The 23,321-nt window shown below is 46.5% G+C and overlaps 1 protein-coding gene across 1 annotated transcript in view; it reads right to left on the reverse strand.

Moving 5' to 3' along the window:
- CEP350 (centrosomal protein 350) overlaps positions 1 to 23,321 on the reverse strand; it is an 821,600-nt gene that overhangs the window by 427,780 nt on the left and 370,499 nt on the right. The window contains exon 21 of the mRNA XM_069232082.1: positions 5,427 to 5,570. Coding sequence (XP_069088183.1) covers positions 5,427 to 5,570 — 144 coding nt within the window. The remainder of the gene's footprint in view (positions 1 to 5,426; positions 5,571 to 23,321) is intronic.

Genomic DNA, 23,321 nt, shown 5'->3' on the forward strand with positions numbered 1-23,321 from the left:
GCCAGCAATAGCCGGGACAACGTTCAGTACCCTCTGATCCCCCAAAGCGACAATCTCTCGTCCACAACTTGAACCTCTTATTCCATGAGTATGACCGAGAAAATAATAAAAAGGATCAAGAAGGACAGGGCGCCGGCACCAAACGGTTTACCTGCTACACTGTTTAAATGTGCTCCATCGGACTGGGCAGAGAAGCTGACAGGCCTTTTTAATGACGCGTACCACCTGACCACAGTCCCGGAGTCCTGGAGAGGTTCCATACTGTTCCCAATCTATAAAAAGGGGGAACGCTCTCTAGCAACAAACTATCGACTAATTGCCCTCCTGGGTGTGGAGGCCAAAATGTATGCCCGACTACTGTTGGATCAGCTGGAAGCCTCGGTAAAAGAGCGCCAAATCCAGCCTTTTTTTTAATCCGGCTTCAGAGCGGGGGCCTCTACAGCGGACAACATAGTGGTAACTTGCACACTTACAGCAACAGGCAGTCAACTAGGGTCGCCAGCCGTTTGCTGTGTTGTTGACTACAGCGCGGCCTTCGACAGGGTTGATTGCAATACCCTGTGGAAAAAGTTATCACTATGGGGCATTCCTGCTCACCTCCTAAAAGCCATCATCTCACTCTATTCTAGTACCTGGGTCCGGGTCCGGGTCCGTACCGGGTCCAAGTCACTATTGTGGAAAAGGGAAACAAAGAAGGGTTGTGTTCTGGCCCGCTACTGTTTAACTTGTACACTGAAGACTTCGAAAAATACTTGAAACTAGCTGTTTGATCTTACCGAAGTTGGGCCCCATAAGACTTCAAATCATTCAGTACGCAGACGACATTGTGATAATGGACTGTACGAAAACTGTGTTACAGCGAGCTTGAAATGCCCTGAATAATTTTAAAAAGGACAATCAGGTGCAGGTCAACTATGAAAAGACCAAAGTCCTAATATTCGGAAGTTATAATCACAAAAAACTCACAACGTGGCAATTGGGAAGTTACATCATCCGCACAGCCAGGAAATACTACTACTTGGGGGGTGTGGTTCACAGAAAACAACATGACAGGGGCACAGAAGAACACAATCAGACAAAAAGCCGCCGCCATCGCATACAAGCTTGCCAAACTGAAAAAACGACTCAGAAGCGCCTCAGCAGCACCAATACTGAGAGTAACAAAGGTGATACTACTACCCGCTCTGCAATATGGTTACCTGGCAATTCCGCGGTCCTTGGAATCCACTATAGAACAGGGCCATTGCAGGGCATATTTACAAATTCTACAACAACCAAAGTACACACGTCGTACCAGACTCAGATTGGAAATGGTCATAAAGTCACGACTTATAGATTGCCAAGCGGGAATCCTGAAATATGACATCAGTCTCAGGAAGGCCAAGTCGCTCACACTAAAACCATACCTGAGAACGATATTCGAGAAACCTGGCAATCCATGGCACACGCAATTAAGTAAAGCGCAAAACACTTTCGAAATGGGTGATTCCAACCAGCTATCAGACTCATTGACTTACGCCGCCTGTAAAACAATAATTAACAAAAGAGCGAAGGGACTCTCCTTTGAGTCCGACTTATCGTTAGCAAAACCACCCACAACTGTGCCTGTGCTAAATGACTCTTATTTGGTCTGAGCCCCTCAACCATACCTCCTACCTAGCAGCAATAAATGCAGGCATTCGGCAAAAAATTCTCTACATGCGAACATTGTCCCTCCCCATTAAGGACTTTAATCCTTCCTGGCCCACACACAGGCATAATAGCGCATGTAGACTTTGCTCTTACCCCCGAGAAACTTGGCTGCACCTGTTGTGCTGCTGTCCTGGCCTAGCAGTCGAAAGAAGACAATTAATAAAACCACTGGTGTTGCCCCAGGGAGCTCGGTCCTGTATCGAAGTATCTAACCTTTGCTTTTCACACTCTGCTCCCTGGGCTTTAGTAGGATGTGCCAAATATGTGACAGCACTCAGAAGGGCGCTAGCCCAGGTAGCAGAATAGACAGCAGACCACATAATTCTTAGTCTTTTATTTCTTTCATCATTTTAAGTTTAAATTGTTTTATCATGATCTTGTTTCACATGAGCCCTATTACTTGTATTTGTAATGGTTTTAAGTAACTGATCAATAAATTAACAATGACACATTTCCATGTCTACGGATTCTTGTAAATCTGGGAATGTGTCAAAACTCATGGGTAATGCATGGGAACATCCACCACAAAGCCCATGGTACGCCTCCCTGACACAGAGTAAGGCAATGCAGTGACTTGCGCTGCAATGCATTACACCATATTTACAAGGACATAAAAAGCCACTCAAGATGGCTTTGCATGGCCTTGTAGATATGGGTGTGCACTGTGCACCACAGGTGTGTCACAAACAGTGATGCACCAGAGGCATACAGGAATTGAAAATAAGCCTCTCAGTGTTTTAGGTTTTGCATTGCTAATCTAAAGACTGAGGCTTTGAAATGAAGAAGAATTTTTTGCGTCAATCATTTTACATTTGAGAGAGTCCTCCTTGCGAAGAAAGGCAACAAAATTTTCTGCCGATGAATCACATATCTTTGCTCTGTATTGGGAGGACTCAGGCTGTGGCATTTGTGTGGTGCAGCGTACAGTTGTGACATTATGGTGTATTATGAAAAATAATAAGATTTGGTTAAGAAAAAAGAATCACATATATGAACTTATCTATACTGGATTTGTCTTCTCTATAATAAATCTGTTTAGTTCTCAAAAATATAAAAAAACAGAATTTAATTTGAAGGGAGCTTCTTTATTTTCAATTGAGGCCACCCATCATACATACCTTATGCTGTTTGATGTTCTGGCACTGCTCCTATGAATCAATCTGAGGCTGCCAACTTAATTTTTAGCCTCCAATGTAAGATTCTTTAGCATTTACAGAACATTTTAAAAATGTTAATTTTATATTTTACTTCTTTATTTAAATAAACCTTCTTAACCTGTTAATATTATTTAATTGTCTAAGCAGTTGCAGACCCCCTGAGTAGATGTTGTGGACCCCTCAGATTCACCGGACACAGGTTGAGAATAACTATCCTAGACAAAGTCTATAATGGATGAAAGAGTGTAAGAAACTCAAACCATTTAGGGATCTGTCAGGCGATGGTGAGACTACACTTCCATAGTGTATAATCATCTTCTGGAGTAGGAGGAAAATGTGTAGGAAGCCTTGGAGCCAATAACAAAGGCATTTTTTTTTTTAATAACAGAGGACACAGATGTTGGCCTGGAGATCATGACCATCTGTGAAGACAGAGGTTAAATGCCATCTCCGAATCATCTCAGAGAGGTCTATAAAAGATCCTCTTCTGTAACTGTAAGGAAAGAGGCCCTGCAGAATCAAGTATTGCAGAGGAATGATGCAATAAGGGAGCGGAGAGCCCATAGAAGAATGAGAGAGACTCCACTGAAGAAGGCGTTGACTCTGAAAATACTGACACCAATCTACAAGACATCCAACAGTGCCCTGATGTCAAATATCCTGATGACAAGTAGTATGATGCACAGCAGGATGACCGTGTCAGATGCCTTTCAAAGTTGACACAAACTGTAGGGGAGCTTTTGCAGTCAATCCCTCCTTCAGCTGTGTGCAGCTCGGATCCATACCCTTCTTAAAATAAGAGACCTTGGACAGGAGCACAGATGTTTGAAGTAGAGTGATCAAAGATGCATTCTCCTTTTTGGACCTCTTCTACCTGCATTGCTTTTGTGGCAGTCCTTTGGAGTCCAGGGATGTATCACAGTGTAAGCAGATGCTTTCCTGGACGCATTGTCCACCTTTTCCTTCACTGTAATTTTTTTCAGTTTTCCACTTCCCTCCATGTCTTTAAGGGCCCTCTGACATTCTGGAACAAAACTCACAGTTCTTGGTGGAATGAGATGGCGGAAAGCAGAGCACATGGACCTAATGAGGGTCTGAGGTAAATGTTAACCACCACTAGAAGAACACTGGCTTCATAGCAAATTTCTTTGAGACATTTTCCAGAAGGACAGCATTACTGGATTTTCATCATGCTGCCTATAGCTTAGATCTACCTGGCATGGATCCATTAGTTTTGCACACTGGCTGTCCCATAGGACTGGATCTAGAAACGTTTGCAATAGCTCCTGCATGCTTGCATGTGACTCCATCTGCCTGTGTTTCCACACCATCCCTCCTCCAGACATGATCTAGGCAGTAACACCCTGTGCTGTCATGCCAATTTATTAATTGGTCTTTTTCTCGACTTCAGAAGCACACACGCCTAACAGACTGTAATGAGCTTTAAGTGAGCAAATCTTGCATGGAACCTTATTTATTCCTGTAAATCCACTTCAAAGGTAGAAGAGGAGCAGGACAGGTGGTGAGGCATCTGCAGTTAGATAAAGTAGCCACCAGAAAGAGCTTTACTGAAGTACCTTTATTCTTTTGATGGCTAACTCAAATCACTGAATCTTTGCCGTGTGAATGCACCCTCAAACGAGGTGTATTTTAGGAGTGAACTTTGCACCAGAAGTCCTGAAGGACAGAGCCAGCAAAATGACCCAATGCGGACTCAAACATTAACAGAGCAGTGATTGGTGAGAAGTATGCAAGGATGCAGTCAGGGAGGGTCAAACAGCTTTTAACATTTCATTTAGAAGCAGATCAAATGTAGAAAACTACAGATATCACCACACAGTCACATCTCACAGCAGGGTATCCACCATGAGAGAAAAAAGATCAAAGGACAAAGCACCAGGTTAAAAGATCCCTCTCACAATTCCCACAAAAATAATGGATGGGCCAACTTCTCCTTATTCCATGCTGGAACAACTGATTTGGTTGGCTGATTTTGACGGGAATGTGAAGTTTTTCCTCTTCCTATCTGTGCTAACAATTTCTTTACATTGTTGCTCTTGGAAAGAGGGAATACTAATGGCACTAAGCAGCAAGGTACGTTATGCATTTCTAAACTTCCCTTTTCATTTTCTAAATGAGAGGTCCTCTCCAATGTAACAGCTTTCCACGAGCCCCAGTTAGTGGCGCTATTCAATATTTACAAATAATAATGATATGCCCACAAGAGTTGAGCTGTATATTATGGTATAATATCTGCAACTGAAATGCTGTTTGACATTGGAAAAGGTACAAGGAAGGACACAATTGGACAACAACTGCTTCTGGGACCAATTCACATTATCTCTGAGACTCAGTTTAACCCTTTGTGTTATACAACATTCATCACCAACAGTTCTCACTCCTACAAGTTAACAACTGTTTTACCAAAGCCCCTCTATATGCTATACTACCACCTTCCCCAAAATACTTCTATCCTATGTCTTTTCCCTTATGATTCCTGTTTTTGCTCTCTGGTATATCCATCAGCTTCTATCTTTCTTTCTATTCCTACTTTTGTGTAGTGATATGTCATCTCACCTTTGGTCATGGTTCTTAGATCTTGAGGACTCAGAAAAGGTATCATAGGAAGGAGAGTAATTCTGGTGCACGTCACTGCTGTCCTCAGTGGCTGGAGAGCAAACACCTTTCTCTCCACCTTCTGCCTGAGACTTTATCTCTGTCCTGTAAAGAAAAAAGCCTGCATGTGAAACAAAAATAATCACTGTTTAACCCTCCCAACAAAAGCAGTGGCACAATTACATAATAAGAGGAAGGGAGTCTACCATCTAGCATACTGCATTCCTGTTTGTTTAACAATCAATGGAAGCTAGCTGGGAAGGAGTGGGGGACAGAAGTCTTGTGACAGGTTAAGTGGTATGGGCAGAAAGGCGTACAGGAGGCCTGAATTCCACTCACAACAAAAAGCGTCACTGAGCGAGTGCCGCCTTGGAAACACCAACATGCAAAACAGCTGACATTGCGCGTTCTCTACAGAGGCAAACAAGTCTAACCAACCTTCTCCCCACTGAAGGAAAAGACCTTACGCCACCTCAGGATGGAGACACCATCCGTGATCGACCACATATCGTCTGCCGAGTTTGTCTGCTCTGGCATTCAAGGAGCCCGCCAGGTGCTGAACCACCAGGGAAATGCCCTGATGTTCCAGTCAAGTCCAGAGGCGAAGAGCCTCTTGACAAAGGGTCCACGACCCCACTCCACCTTGCTTGTAGCAATGCCACATGGCGGTGTTGTAGTATGTAAACACCTGCACTTCTTTCCCCTTGAGAGAAGTAAGGAATGCTTTCAATGCTAATCGAATCGCTCGGAGCTCCAGATGATTGATATGGAACCCGGTTTCCGCTGGAGACCAGAGGCTTCTGATCTCCGCCTCTCTCATGTGGCCACCCCATTACAGGAGTTACGCATCTGTCACGACTGTAAGATGTGGTTGGGGAAAGGAGAGGGATCTGCCATTGACCCAATCCTGATTCGATAACCACATCTGCAGGTCTCTCGCAGTTCCTTCCGAGATCTGGACCTTGTCAGAGATATTCCCCTGATGCTGTGCCCACTAGAACTTCAGGTCCCACTGCAGGGCCCGCATATGCCATCTGTAATTTTGAACCAGCAGGATGCAGGAGGCCATGAGGCCCAGCAGCCTCAGAGTCATTCTCACCGAAATCCAGGACAGAGGCTGAAACATTGGTATCATAGCCCCAATATCCTGGACTCACTTTTCGGGAGGATATGCCCGAAACTGTACTGTATCAGAAAAGCTGCGATGAAAGGGAGCATCTGAGAAGGAGTCAGGTGTGACTTCATCACATTGATAGTGAACCCCAGCAAATGCAAAAGGTTTGCCATAGTCTGCCGGTGGGAGACGACTGTCTGGGGCTAGTTCGCCTTCAACAGCCAATCATCGAGGTAGGGGAAGACTGGGACCCCTAACCTGAGCAGATGAGCTGCCACCACTACAATCACTTTCATAAACACCCCGAGGGGCACTGGTAAGGCCAAAGGGGAGCATGGTAAACTGAAAGAGCTTGTGACCTACCACAAATTGTAGGTAACGTCTGTGGACCTGCAAGACAGGAATGTGGAAGTATGCATATGCAATCCAAGGCAGATAGGATTTGAGCCAATGTCAACATTTTGAACTTCTCCTTTTTGAGGAAGAGATTGAGGGACCAAAGATCTAATATAGGCCGAAGACCTTTGTCCTTTATCGGCACCAGAAAGTAACGGGAATAGCAAGCAGGACCTACTTCTGGCAAAGGAACCCTCCCTATAGCTCCTCTGGCCAAAAGGACTTGAACTTCCTGGCGGAGAAGCACCATATGATCCACTAATATTCGATTGTATGAAGGTAGCATGGCTGGAGGAGGTGTCTCAAAGAGGATGGAGTACCCCCCCTTTGGACAATTTGGAGGAATCACCTGTCCGAGGTGATGGATTGCCATTGGGGCAGGTGATGGCGAATTCTGCCACCAACTGGTTCCTGGTGTACCTGTGGACTAGGAAGGGTTGGAGGCTGAGGAGGGGGTGGGGTTGGAATGGGCGACCTGCTGGCTCCCTGATCCCCAGGGGCGTGGGATCCTAAATCTGCTGCCGTGCAAGGGCTATACAGCATGCGCGGGTCGCTGGCCAGGGGGGAAAAGGATGCAGTTGGGTGCCCCTTCCATAGCCAAGAAAGGGGCAAAAGGCAGACTGCTGGGGTCTAGAAACTGGTGCGAGGCCAAGGGACCAGGCTGTGGCTCAGGAATCATTATAGCGCTCAAGCGCCGAGTCCGCCTTGTCTCCGAAGAGACGTGTGTCAAAGGGCATGTCCATCAAGGATTGCTGGACATCCCCTGAAAAGCCAGATGTTCTCAGCCAGGCGTGGCGTCTCAATGCCACCGTTGATGCAACCGATCTGTCCCGAGAGTCGGTTGTATCCAGTCCACACCAAATCATGAACTTCGCTGCATCCATCTCATCTGTTACGGCTTGGAAAGGACATTCCAGGCCTCCTCCGGAACTCTAGGCAGCACTTGCGTGACCACATCCCAGAGAGTTTGGGAATAGCGGTCCAAAAGGTATGCGTTGTTCACGGACCGCAGCGCTAGACTGTTGGAAGAAAACAACTTCTTCCCCAAGTTGTGCAGTCTTTTTGACTCCCTATCCGTGCACCAGATGAAGAAGCCGCCTGGATGACAAGGCTCTCAGGCGTGGAGAGTTGGGTGAAGCATTTCGGGTCTGACGGCACAGGCTGTTGGCAGCGGGCAATCATCCTATCCACAGGAGTCCCTGTGCTGGGTCTGGACCAAGTACCCAAAAGGACGTCGGTCAGTGCTTCATTAAATGGAAGAAGGGGCTCGGAAGAGGAAGACTCCGGCTGAAGCATGTTGGTTAGGATATTAGGCCTAACCTCCACAGAAGGTAGCTCGAGGCCCAGGACTTCAGCTGCCCTTCTCACCACCATGGAATAAGAAGCATCCTCCTCCGTAGCCACGGTAGGAGGAGAGAGCATGCCAGTGTCAGGGGAGGTGTCTAGACCACTGGCATCACCCAAACCCTGCACCCGGTCCATTTGGGGGTCAAACTGGTATTCTAAAGGGTCCAGCGTCCCCTCCATGCTCTTCCCGTATCCATACCCACAAGAATAAGGGTCTGGAACAACCCTGGGCCCTGGAGAGCCCATAGAGAACAGAATTGGTGTTGATCGACATTGTTCCAGCTCCGGGTCATCTGGTATGAGGATGGGATCGATGTAGATTGTGGGCCCAACCGATGTCGGGAGCGTCGACGTCTGACCCGACACCGGGGAAGGTCATCGTGGCATGACCAGTGTCAGGACGGACCCGCAATTGAATCCAGAAGGACTCTCTGGAGCCGCAGCCAAAGCCAATGACTTTGAACCAAAGGCAGCCCCACCAACTCACCTGTGCCTGAGGGCGCCAATGGTGGGTCGGACTGCCCAAAAATGAGGCGCATTGTCTCATAACATTCTTTAAGCTGGGCAGGGGTGGCTCTGGCTCCCGGGAAGTCAGGGAAGCGCGGAGCCGACCCAGATGAAGGCTCTGATGACGAAGGCCTAGAGTGTCAATGCTTTTCGTGCATTGCGTCGTCCGAGCGATGGGGTGAAGTCGAAGAACGCTTATCCTTCTTCAACTTCTTCTTGTGACCCGAATGTCCCGATGACTTGGAGGACGAGGAGTGGTGATGAATCCGCGGCCGATCTCTAGACATTCCTCTCGAACAATACCGTGAGTGCAGTGGAGTTGAGTGTCGGGCCGCCATGACTTTTAGGGACTGCTCCCTCATAGCTTTCGGGTTCACGGCCGACACTCTGAGCACAACTTCGGATCATGATCGTGCTCCAGCCACCAGAGACACACGAGGTGCGGATCCGTCACCGACAGAGTTCAGTGACAGGAATCAAAGGGCTTGAATCCCGTCTTGCAGGGTTTCCCTCGACGAATCCACAAACTCATCAAAAACTGTGACAAAAGTGTTGACGTAGTCCAAAAATGACTGAGGTAGCTCTTCTCCGGATCTGTGCGTAGGATGGCGCGGAAAGAAAAGAACTGACGTCAGCGCGCCGGGGTGGCGCCTATATATGACTGCAACTTCATCACGGCAAACACAACGCCAGCGGAGTCGACTGACGCCACCTGGCGGCGCACAAAGGTATTGCTCGAGGAAAAATCTCCAGATCCAGTCTGACACCTTGGAAATTCTAAGGTAAGGAATCTGCAACTAGAAGTCTCTATCAGATATCTCGTATTAATAAACCCTCACTGATTTTAGTGATGGATTTATTAATACATGCACCCAGATGGCACCTTAGAGGTGTCACTGAAAACCTGTTGACTGCTGGTGGGCTTACTGACTAGTTATAACCGGTCTGCCACCAACAGAAGAAAATCTGAGCCCCAAGCGTGAGAGCCTTTGCTCTCTGGAGGTCAGAAACAAAGCCTGCTCGAGCAGAGGTGTAAACCACAACACCCCACAGGATGACCTGCATTCGAAGGCAGGAGGCTTCAAAGAAGCCTACCGTCTTTGGTATGCAGAACTGGCTCTCTTCAAAGGAGGGTGCTATCTGGCACCTGGAGAGGCAGGAAAAGTAGCTATGCAGGAGGCGTGTTCCACTTCCAGGCTGGACACACCCTTAAGGTGACCAGCCTGAAGTGGACACAGCCTAGGAAATTCTGCCATCTTCTGTGTGGTGGAATTTAGGAACTCTGGACAGGGTGATGCACACTCCCCACAGGATGCGTCACCTAGGGGGTTAGTGAAGCCAAGGTTAAGTAGCCCCTTGCCTACTGCCCTACACTCCCTTTAAGCCCCTTTAATGTAGTATTTCAGAGACGCCTGATACCAGGAAAATATATCTTCACTGGACACAAACGAAGGAGGGGATAATAAGCCTGCTGAACCCGAGAACCACAGAGCGCGATTGACTTAGCGTCAACCCTGCTAGCCTGCCTGCTGCACCCGACCCTCGAGGAGCAACTGATCTGCCCTGCTGCTGCGGCCCCCAAGAAACCAAGAAGGCTGCCAGTGCTTTGCAAATCGCCAAGAATAACTCCCTTGAAGTAGAAGAGCAACTCCACTGCATCTGCAGGAACCCAAGAAAAAACTGTGAGGACCGGGACTACCAAAAACCCGACGACGGACACCACTACTGTACCTGAGCCACCTAGCCAGAGCTCAAAAGGGCCAACGGTATTAGCATGGTCCCCAGGCCCTCCAGAGATGAAGCTTACTCCGAGCTTGCCCTCTGTGGACTTCCCAACGGCATCTGCAGCCTGATTCGGCAAAACCACAGCAAACGCAAGTGACCTGAAGACAAAGACCCGATGTCTCAAGACAGCTCTACACCCATCTGTCCCCGAACCGAGGAGGAGAGGACCAAGGGTGTCCCCACGTCTTCCAGTCTTATGAGACCTGAGCCCACTTGTTGGCTTGGTTGGACTGGACCCCCCGTCCATGCCTGCAGACTTTTTCTGTATTCCCACCTCCCCCTGTCATCCCCTCCTCTCCCCCATCCTCCCTCACCCCCCACACCCGCAACCATGAGGAACTCCAGCACCTGACACCAGAAAACACCACTGCACCCACGCCCCACAGCCCAAGGCGAAGTGGACTGACCGTATTCCCACGTGTCCGAGTTTCTCAAGGGTCAAGCCCCCTGGACTGATGTTCCAGTCCATCATTACAGCAACTTTGTAACAGGACTGATCCCCATAGACTTACACAGGGCACCCAACGCTTATCTGTACCTCTGAATCCAGATGCCCCAGTGCCACCGGAGGTGACCTGCTGGTGTGGCCTTGAACCTTGCCCCATAATTACCCTAAGTCCAGGAGATTGGTCCCAGAAATCGCTGTACTATACCTGTGTGCAGTGCTCGATCTTCCTCTCATAGGATAAAATTACCGAATCTGAAAAATGTACTGTCAACTTTTAAAAACTCTAAAAATTCCTAACTCGAAACGTACTCACCTGCTTCCAGTGATCATATTCTCATAAACTGGTTTCAGATTTCTTTGAGTGTGTGACTCACTTACTGTATGAGTGTATGCCTTACATGCTTAGCACAACCCTCTCATATGCCTAACTGCTCAACTACCCTACCATAAAATAGAGCATTTGGGGTGTCATTTGTGCCTTTGGGATTTGCTTGGACTGTTTGCAAAGTGTATCTCATTCTGGTCCACTATATAAAAAGCCAGTATCCTACAACCTCACTTTCTCCGTAAGACTTGCATACTATACCAGGCATAACAGGAGAGGAATAGAAATTACAGCCCAGCACAAGCACAGCTGTGTTTTTGTCCAGGCCATGTTTTAAAGTTACTGTTCTGCCTCCTGCATGGTTACCCCCTAACTTTTTGCCTTTTGTTGATGCTAGTTATGATTGAAAGTGTGCTGGGACCCTGCTAACCAGGTCCTGGCACCAGTGTTCTTTCCCTAAACTGTACCTTTGTCTCCATAATTGGCACAGTCCTGGCACACAGATAAGTCCCTTGTAAATGGTACCTCTGGTACCAAGGCCCCTGTTTCCAGGGAAGGTCTCTAAGGGCTGCAGCATGTCTTATGCCACCCTGGGGACCCCTCACTCAGCACATGCACACTGCCTCACAGCTTCTGTGTGGTGGTGGGGAGAAAATGACTAAGTCGACATGGCACTCCCCTCAGAGTGCCATGCCCACAACCCACTGCCTGTGGCATAGGTAAGTTACCCCTCTAGCAGATGTTACAGGCCTAAGGCAGGGTGCACTATACCACAGGTGAGGGCATAGATGCATGAGCAATATGCCCCTAAAGTGTCTAAGCCAAATCTTAGACATTGTAAGTGCAGGGTAGCCATAAAGAGTATATGGTCTGGGAGTCTATCAAATACGAACTCCACAGTTCCATAATGGCTACACTGAATTCTGGGAAGCTTGGTATCAGTGTGTGATTTATTGAAAAATGCACACTGAGGGCATCTTAGAGTTGACCCCTGTATACCAGTCCAATTCCTAGTGTTAGGCTGACCAGTTCCTGCCAGCCTGGCACAACCAGACGGTTTCTGGCCACATGGGGTGAGTGCCTTTGTCACTCTGTGGCCAGGAACAAAGCCTGCACTGGGTGGAGGTGCTTCTCACCTCCCCCTGCAGGAACTCTAAGATCCGGTGGGGTGAGCCTCAAAGGCTCAAGCCTGTTACAGCATCCAAGGGCACACTAGCTAGTGGGAATACCCGCCTCTCCGGACACAGCCCCCACTTTTAGCAGCAAGTCCAGAGGAGATAATGAGAAAAACAAAGAGGAGTCACCCACCAGTCAGGACGGCCCCTAAGGTGTCCTGAGCTGAGGTGACCCCTGCCTTAAGAAATCCTCCATCTTGTTTTGGAGGATTCCCCCGATAGGAATAGGGATGTGCCTCCTCCCTCCAGGGATAAGGCACAAAGAGGGTGTAGCCATCCTCCAGGACAGTAGCCATTGGATACTGCCCCCCAGACCTAAACACACCCCTACATTGATTATTTAGGGGCGACCCTGAATCCTGGAAATCAGATTCCTGCAACTTGAAGAAAGAAGGACTGTTGACCTGAAAGCCCCGCAGAGACGACGGAGACAACAACTGATTTGGCCCCCAGCCCTACCGGCCTGTCTCCACACTCAAAGAACCTGCAGAGCGACGCATCCAGTGGGACCAGCGACCTCTGAGGACTGACCTGCACCTAAAGGACCAAGAACCTCCCGAGGACAGCGGCTCTGTCCAAAAACAACAACCAAGAATCCAACTTTTTAGAGACTCCAGCCTCCCACCGGAAGCGTGAGTCTTCACACTCTGCACCCGACGCCCCCGGCTCAAGTTCAGGACAGCCAACACCGCAGACAGGTCGCCCAGGCGACTCCAACGACGTGGACACCCTGAGTCGACCACCCTTCATCCCCACAACGATGCCTGCAGAGAGGATCCAGAGGCTCCCCCTGACCGCGACCGCCTGGTAACAAAGGAAACCAATGACTGGACCAAGCATTGCACCCGCAGCCCCCAGGACTGAGAGGAACCAACTACCAGTGCAGAAGTGACCAGCACACAGCCCTCATCCGATTCCAGTCAGTGGCTGGGCCAAGAAGCCCCGCTGTGCCCTGCCTGCATCTCCAGAGTGACGCCCCGGGTCTCTCCATTACTTTCAACGCAAAATCCGACACCCACTTTGCACACTGCACACGGCCGCCCCTGTGCAGCTGAGGGTGTGTTTTGTGTGCCTGTCTGTGTTCCCCCCAGTGCTCTACAAAACCCCGCTGGTCTACTTCCCGAGGACGCAGGTACTTACCTGCTAGTGGACTGGAACCAGAGCACCCCCTGTTCTCCATAGGCACCTGTGTTGTTTGGGCCCTCCTTTGACCTCAGCACCTGACTGGCCCTGTGTTGCTGGTGCGGAGGGTTTGGGTTTGCCTTGAACCACCAATGGTGGGCTGCCTATGCCCAGGAAATTGAACTTGTAAGTGCTTTTCTTACCTCAGAAACTTAGCCTTACTTACCTCCCCCAGGAACTGTTGATTTTTGCACAGTGTCCATTTTTAAAATAGCTTATTGCCATTTTTGCCAAAACTGTGTGTACTGCTGTTTTAAATCTAAGTTCCATACTTACCTGTGTGAAGTACCTTACGATTTATGTACTTACCTAAATTCTTGCGTTGCAGTTTAAAATAAATTAAGAAAATAATATTTTTCTATATAAAAACCTATTAGCCTGGAGTTAAGCCTTTGAATGTGTGTTCTCATTTATTGCCTGTGTGTGTACAGCAAATGCTTTACACTACCCTCTGATAAGCCTACTGCTCGACCACACTACCACAAAATAGAGCATTAGTAGTATCTAATTTTGCCACTATCAACCTCTAAGGGGAACCCTTGGACTCTGTGCACACCATCTTTCACTTTGAGATAGTATATACAGAGCCAACTTCCTACATCTCCCCACTGATAATTCCATTTACCCCTTGGTCTGCCAAGGTGGACTCAACTTGAGATGGTGAGCACTTCAGGTGAAGGTGAACCAATGGATAAAAAAACAAGTCACTGAGAGTGTAGAATTAAATTAGTTATCAGTACCCGTGGTTCTACAAACCTGAATTTGCCTTTTAATCACATGCTTTTTAGAAAAGTTCAGATTGTCAGCCAGGGAATTAACAATAGTGGCCCATTCAGTTCTCTTGGCTTCTGCACCCACATTCAATAGGTGGACGTGCAAGCTTAAAACCCTTAAATCCTGCTTTGAGATTATTTTAAGCAGGGCACTCTGCTCTTAATAGAGAACTGAACTAACTATAAGGCTTGATGGGTGACAAGTGAAACAATGGAAGACTGATGTGCTGGAAAGTCACAAATCTAGTACAACACATTTTTGTTTCAGTACCAATTATATCCATATCTTGTGTGTATGTCCATCTAGTTTTAGGACAGAGCAGCTAGCAGTAACTACCTGGAACTTGTGAGGTAAGCTAATGCCTCATCTGAAAACATTCTTGCAGACAGCTTGCGCAACCCTGGTCTCCAACCTGACAGCAACGCTAAAACAACAGTGATACGCAGCGCATGCAATGATCTCATAATGATCTTGTGAATTTTAATGATGTGTTGGTTAGAGAGAGCTTTGTTGCTGCTCTGCATCTTATGTCTGGTGCCATAACAGCACAGTAGAGATGTGTTTGCTTTCACATACTTGGACCTAATACATAAACCGTTTAATGTTTAGAAACTGTTTTCCCTTTATTGCCTCCAAGTTTAACCAACAGGTTGTTGGTTCTCCTGACAGTTTTCATTCTTTTGCAAATATGAGTGATGTCTTACCCAGTTGATTGATTGACACCTGATCTGATCGATATAAGTCAATAAGGACACTCAATGAAGGACCACATGCCAATAATGTACACAACTTAGCTTTAATAGATTTTTCCGTAAAATATATGCATTTGGAACATCAACAGAGTACAATGAAAAATAGCAATAAAGGGCATCTATTTATATATGAGCAAAGAGTTCACCGATAGGAACACTTAATTGGTTGACTGTCTACGAAACGCATATTTCAGTTACTGCATCATGTTCACATTATAACGTTGAAGGAGAAAGCAAATATAAGTGAGTAGGATACATCAGATTATAAACATAGTGCAAGTATGCTAATCAATCAGAATAAAGCAGAGAAACAAAGGACTTTCATCCCTTGGTGGAACTTAACTCTATCCACAATGCTGGGAAGCCCTCTCCCGCCTGCTCAAACTTCTCTCCCCCTCGAACAGCACAGCCAGGGAGGCAGCGATGTGGGCGATGGCAGCTTGCACAACTCCATCTGCGAGCTTCAATCCCCTCACTCGCGCTTCAGTGCTTAAATAACTTGAAGCTTGGATTCTATCCCTTTCTTGCATCTTCTAGCTATGTTATCAGCACATGTCACTTGGCTGCTCTGATGTTCACTAGCCATTATTTTTCCGCCCTTTTCCTGGACTGACTTTCTCAGGGTTAGAACGACCTTCACGTCCCTCTCCCACACTCTTACACACACAGCTGCAGATAATATTTCTATGGAATGTTGGAAAACAAGCTTGAAAGAGACATCGTGGACTGTTCCACGTTGTTTCAGGTTTCTGCAGGCATCACGCTCATCTACACTGCTCAGAGTAATTAACCCTTTGCGTCACAATGTCTTCCGCACCGTTCCCTACACTGATCAAGTGAAAACTTTCTTTCTCCTTAAATCTGTGGAGTCCTTTGCACTTACAATGGAGGTCTGGAAGAGGTACCAACAAAAACACTACATAGTTAGAATGAAACTTTTTGAGAACATTTGGTTGAACTTTTGTGCAAACCTTCAACCTGGATGAAGACAGCAGGGCAGCTGATTACAGGACATCTCCAGCAATGAGGATCACAAATCTTGACACTGAGGCCAGAATAATCTTTGCTGGGAAAACTCCTTTTCAGCCTCTTTTCCCCTTGCCAAAAACTGACAACAAGAGAGCAGGTGGAAATGTACAGGGAGTAACACCTTCAAAATGACCTTGGTTCTCAGTTGTCTGTTTAAAGCCTAATAGGTACTAAAGGTACGCAGAATGCACTTTAAGGCATATTAATTGCAAAAAAGAGCAGTATCTTCATGCTCTACCAATAGGACAGTCAAACCACTGAGACCAGAGCACATTAGAAACAGATTTAGATCTTGTTTTCCTAGAGAGTGGGGATGCACATATGATTCTAGGAAAAAATACTTCTTGTGCTAAACATAAAATTCATATTGGTCTATACCTCTATTCTGGCAGTGATGGTAGACTAAATGATGAAGTCAGACACACACAAGTCAGGGCATAAATTCAACTTATGCACTTGTCAGGAACACTATCCTAAAAGTTAACATTTTGAATTTATGGTTTCTGGATTACTAAATAAGGCATCAGAGGCTTTACACAGCAGAGATACTACAAACATAAGTGAATCTTTGAAAGTTAATCAACATTTGAAAATCTGAAGTTGTAACCATTTTAATAAATTTGTTGCACATAAACCTCCGATCCTACTACACCACCAGGAGCTTATTGTAGGGAATGTTGTTTATGGTGGATACTCTAACTGCAGATTCTTCACCTTTTGAATTCCAAGTGCCAGACTAGATCCAGAAAATGTTCAACAACTGCCCCAACCTCCACTATATGGCACCATTAGACTCCCCAGCATTCTCACCTCACCTACGGAAGGTATGGCACAGAGCATTTTTTAGGCACCATATCAGTAGGCTGATGTCACTTTAGAATTCAATCTCTGTGCACAGAGCATTAGTGATAGAGTGCACAATCTAACATGAAACCTTATTAACATGTAGATGTCCTCGTCACAGAAGAGGGAGGAAAGGAGGGTGACGAAGAAGCTGCAATTAGCATATCCACCAGAAAGAGCTACCAAAGGTAAATAACTTCTTTTAATGGAGACTTCTAACTGCAGATTCTTCATCTTTTGAATTGACAGCAAGGCAGTACCATCCAAAAGGTGGTAGGTCAGAGCAGTGAACTTAACACAAGGAAACACAGAAGGTCTGACCAGCAAAATGGCCTATACTACAGACATTAGAATTTGTACAACAGTGCTTGGTAAAAGTGTGGATTGACACCCACGTAACTTCGGCAGATGTCCAGTACTGAAACAACTTTAGCTAAAGCTATAGTGGAAACTTTGGGTCTGGTTGAATGAGACCAAAGTTGTTCAGGAGGCTTGTTCTTGCCAAGGAACAACACATGTTTGTTTAAAGGACGATCCATCTTTACAATGTTCGCTTCTGGACAGCCCTTCCATTCCTTGTTCCAGTGAATCCATGAAAGAGTTGGTCAAACATTAGGGTCCTACTTATTCCTATCTATAAAGCAGCTAAGGACCCTCCTAGGAGCGAGCCAGTGAAGCCTATCCTCTTTAGAAGGTTCTGGAGGAGAAAAGGCAGGGAGTATGATGGACTGCCCCAGAGAGAAAGGTAACATCCACTTTAGCTGAAATGATGGAGTATCATCTTGTCTCGGAACAAAGTGGTATACAGCAGCTGTGCAGACCTTGTCTGCAGTGCACAAAAGCTATATGTCCCTTTCAAGAAATGCAAAAAAAGCTATTTAAACACAGAGGGCTGATCAGGTGAGTGCTTGCATTTGCCTGGCAGGCTGTGTGAACAAGGACTGTATTTATGCTAGGTGTGTATATATTTTGTTGGTGTGTGTTATCAAGTGCTTAAGTGCTGTGTGTATGAGAGCAGTCATTGTGAATAGCTATTTAACAAAATTATTCATGTGCATGTACGAGACTGAATAAATGTATCTGTGCGCGAGTAATAGCTCAATGTGCATGTTATAGTGTAATATTAATGAATGTAAGCCAGCAGCTAGTTTGACGTAAGGTGCAACTTAGCTGTCTCTGACAAATCTGCTCCTGTGGGTAAGTGTCTGGAAGAAAACTCAATACATCAGGTCGTTAAAAATAGCAATGCATGCAGCTCAGTATGGGGCACAGTCCTCCATGTGGCTACCATGAATGCTATTGAGCAGTCCGAGTGTGACAGCGTTTTATACGTATTTGCCAAAAAATTGCGTTTTGCTATATATGTTACAAAGTGTGGTCGTGAAATGCGATTGTAAACCTGCATTTTTGCATGATGCAAGGCTCAGAACAGTTTGTCTGTGGCTGAAAATGGCAAATTTGTAAGGCTGTGTGTCTGAACCAGCATTGATCAACCTGCGAATCCATACAAAGTCTAAAGTTTTATGCCACTACTCGTTTTGTGTGTGTATGACTCTAAACCCAAGTACAGATTGTTTGCATGTAATTAGTTTAGTGTTGGAGTGATTATATCAAGGCTGACTGATGCAGCAGCTGCATCTTTTAAGCTGAGTTTTTCTTATTTGAGCTTTGAAACAATGCCGTTTGTGAGAAATCTCCCAAGTATTTGTGTGAGGTGTATATATGTGTCTGCATAAGCACTGGCATGGAGAAATTATAAAACTCTCTCAGCAGAAGTTACATGGTCACGAATGCTGTATAAGTCTGTGTTTCAGAGTTAATTATGTTAAGTGAGTTGTACATGTCTGTTACACAGCATTGGTGTTTTCTTGGGAGCTGAATAAATCTGGCTCAATACTACTGTCAACATGTGAGATTATATACACACACACACAAATGCCAGCGTGGCCATATTATGAATGTCTGCGTTTCATTTTTGGTGAGATATAGTGTTTAAAATTACAAAAGCAACCTTAATGTAAATGTGAACATGGGTATCAAGTATAAACTCAGAGCAGGCGTTCACATGGAACTCATGTCAGAACCAAAATTGTAGTGTGACAGAAATTACCTGGAGGATCATCCTTCCTCACTCAGGTGATTCTCCATACAGAGGTTTGTTGTGCTTGTGACGCAACACTATCGGATCCCCAACATAGTCCTTCAGCTGCACTGATGTAGAGTCAAAACACCCTTGACACCATTATAAACAGACCTTTTGCTTCACACTATGGGAACTACCCAGTGTTGCTTCAAGTACTGAGATAATGAGGCTATCTTGGAAATATCAATGCACCAGTGTCTCACTTATTTTGTCACTATTGTTCCTTCGGGTTATGGTTTTCTCACTTGGGGCTTCTTGAAAAACTGTCACGTTTTACTTCACTACATAATCTGATTTAACCATTTTGTTACATTTCAAGTCTGAAACAAATTTCAATCTGGATGGATTTAAGTTAATTTTGCCACATTGATTACTTTCTGTTTGGATTGATGTTGATTGATTCTTGACAGATATCTTCTGTCATTACTGAGATTGTGATTTAGTTTAATTCATAATAGGAAATTTCTGTCACACTACAATTTTGGTTCTAACATGAGTACAATGTCAACGCATGTTCAGAGGTTATCCGTTTTGGTGCTGTTATGTCCTTTATACAGATTCATGACCAAGCCTTGAAATGGTGTCTACAATTGCCTCTTCTAAATCTCCAAGCAAGAATACGGATACTGGACAAGTTCAGTGCCACAAGGATGACTTGAGCCTGGTTGTTTCTTGATCTTCTTGAGAAATCTGGGCAGGAGTGGTATGAGCGGAAAGGCATACAGGAGGGCTGAGCTCCACCATAGACAAAAAGCTTAATCAAGAGAGCCTTGAAAACTCCAGTGTGCAAAACTGTTGACACTGCACCTTTAAGCAGAGACAAACACATCTAAACAAGGCTCTCGCAACCACTGAAAGAGACCTTGCGCCACCTCTGGATGGAAGCACGATTCATGATCTGCTAAGCATCTGAGTTTGTCTGCCTAGTGTTCAGAGAGGCCATCAGGTGATGCCCCACCAGGGAAATGTCCTGCGGTTCCAGACATGCCCAGAGACGCACGGTCTCATGACATAGGTTCCACGACCCCACCCCACTGTGTTTGTTGTAATATGACATGGTGGTGGTGTTGTCCGTCAACACCTGTATCAGCTTACCCTTGATGGAAGGTAGGAAAGCCTTCAGTGTCAGTCTGATAGCCCGTAATTCCAGAGGACTGATGTGAAGTCTGGATTCTGCCAGAGACAGTCCCTTGATCTCCACTTCTCCCAGATGGCTGCACCATCCCAGGGGTGAAGTATCTGTCACTGGTGAGAGAACTGGTTGTGGAAGGGAGAGGGTCTGCCGCTGATCCAGTTGTGGTTTGTCAGCCACCAATGCGGATCCTACCGGGTTCCATACGAGATCTGGACCATTTCTCCAGCTGTTGTGCCAATTGGAACTTCAGGTCCCACTGCAGTGCTTGCATATGCCAGCTGGCATGTTGAAAAGGCAGAATGCAAGAGGCCATGAGTCAGTTTACCCAAAATCCAGGATAGAGGCTGAAACATTGGTATCATCGCCTGAATATCTCACTTAGGAGGAAAAGCCCAAAAATGCATTATGTTCAGAACAGCTTCGAGCATCTGAGAGGGAGTCAGGTGTAACCTCAGTATGTTTATAGAGAACCCTAGCGTCTACAGGAGGTCCACTGTAGTGCGGAGGTGTAAGACGACAGCCCGGGACAAACTCACCTTCAACAGCCAGTCATCAAGATAGGGGAAAACTGATACTCCTGATATCCGCAGATGAGCTGCAAACACAAACATCAACTTGGTGAACAACCTAGGGGCGCTGGTCAGGCCAAAAGGGAGCACAGCAAACTAAAAATGCTTGTGGCCGACAATGAACCACAGTTAACATCTATGAGAAGGCAGGATGGGGATATGAAAATATGCGTTCTGCAAGTCCAACACTACCAATCAGTCTCCTACGTCCAGGGCAGATAGAACCTGAGCCAAACTTAGCATTCTGAATTTCTCCTTCTTGAGACAGTAGTTGAGGGGCCCCAGGTCTAGGAAAAGGTAAAGGCCTCCACATCTTTTTTCGGAACCAGAAAGTAGCGGGAACAGCAACCACAACCTACTTCTGGCATTGGGACCATCTCTGCTGCAGTTAGTAGCCCCTTCCGTAGCCATGAAATGGACAGAAAGTGAATTGGGGATGGTGCAGGGCAGAAGATAACACCAAGGGCCAGGCCAAACCCCGACTGTCCTTAAACCTCTCAAACGCTGCTTGCGATTTGCCGCTGAAGAGAGGGGAGCCATCAAAAGGCATGTCCATTAAAGAAGACATGACATCACCCAAAAAGCCTGTAGTATGTAGCCATGCATGACGCCTAAGGGCTACTGTTGGCGAACTCATTCTATCTAGCTGGTTTGTCAGCCACCAATGCGGATCCTACCGGGTTCCATACGAGATCTGGACCATTTCTCCAGCTGTTGTGCCAATTGGAACTTCAGGTCCCACTGCAGTGCTTGCATATGCCAGCTGGCATGTTGAAAAGGCAGAATGCAAGAGGCCATGAGTCAGTTTACCCAAAATCCAGGATAGAGGCTGAAACATTGGTATCATCGCCTGAATATCTCACTTAGGAGGAAAAGCCCAAAAATGCATTATGTTCAGAACAGCTTCGAGCATCTGAGAGGGAGTCAGGTGTAACCTCAGTATGTTTATAGAGAACCCTAGCGTCTACAGGAGGTCCACTGTAGTGCGGAGGTGTAAGACGACAGCCCGGGACAAACTCACCTTCAACAGCCAGTCATCAAGATAGGGGAAAACTGATACTCCTGATATCCGCAGATGAGCTGCAAACACAAACATCAACTTGGTGAACAACCTAGGGGCGCTGGTCAGGCCAAAAGGGAGCACAGCAAACTAAAAATGCTTGTGGCCGACAATGAACCACAGTTAACATCTATGAGAAGGCAGGATGGGGATATGAAAATATGCGTTCTGCAAGTCCAACACTACCAATCAGTCTCCTACGTCCAGGGCAGATAGAACCTGAGCCAAACTTAGCATTCTGAATTTCTCCTTCTTGAGACAGTAGTTGAGGGGCCCCAGGTCTAGGAAAAGGTAAAGGCCTCCACATCTTTTTTCGGAACCAGAAAGTAGCGGGAACAGCAACCACAACCTACTTCTGGCATTGGGACCATCTCTGCTGCAGTTAGTAGCCCCTTCCGTAGCCATGAAATGGACAGAAAGTGAATTGGGGATGGTGCAGGCAGAAGATAACACCAAGGGCCAGGCCAAACCCCGACTGTCCTTAAACCTCTCAAACGCTGCTTGCGATTTGCCGCTGAAGAGAGGGGAGCCATCAAAAGGCATGTCCATTAAAGAAGACATGACATCACCCAAAAAGCCTGTAGTATGTAGCCATGCATGACGCCTAAGGGCTACTGTTGGCGAACTCATTCTATCTAGCGAGTCGGATTTTGAACTTTGCTGCATCTCTCAGGTCTGCAACTGTTTGAGAGAGTATGTTCTGGACCTCTTCCGGAACCGTAGGCAGCACTTGTGCAACCGTATCTCACAGAGCTTGGGAATAACAGCCCAGGAGGCACTCAGAGTAAACAGACTGCAATGCTAGGCTAGCAGAGGAAAACATCTTCTTCCAAGTGTAACTTGACTGAGTGTGTGCTGGAATTCTGCTAACCATGTCACAACACCTGTGGTCTTGCCTTAAACTGTACCATTGCTTTCACAATTGGCACACCTCTGACAACAGTTAAGTCCCTTGTAAAAGGTACCAGTGATACCAAGGGCCCTGAGGCCATAGAGGGTCTTCAAGGGCTGCAGCATGTATTATGTCACCATAACGGATCCTTCATCAAACACATGCACACTGCCACTGCAGATTGTGTGTGCTGGTGTAGAGAAAAAGATAAAGTCGACATGGTGCCCCTCCCTGGGTGCCCTACCTACAAAACACTGCCTGTAGCGTAGGTAAGTCTCTCCTCTAGCAGGCTTTACAGCCCTAAGGCAGGGTGCACTATACCAAAGGTGTGAGCATAGCTGCATGAGAAATGTGCCCCTACAGTGTCTAAGTCCATTCTT

This window comes from Pleurodeles waltl, chromosome 4_2 (assembly GCF_031143425.1).
Source record: "Pleurodeles waltl isolate 20211129_DDA chromosome 4_2, aPleWal1.hap1.20221129, whole genome shotgun sequence".
Classification (NCBI taxonomy): Eukaryota; Metazoa; Chordata; class Amphibia; order Caudata; family Salamandridae; genus Pleurodeles; species Pleurodeles waltl.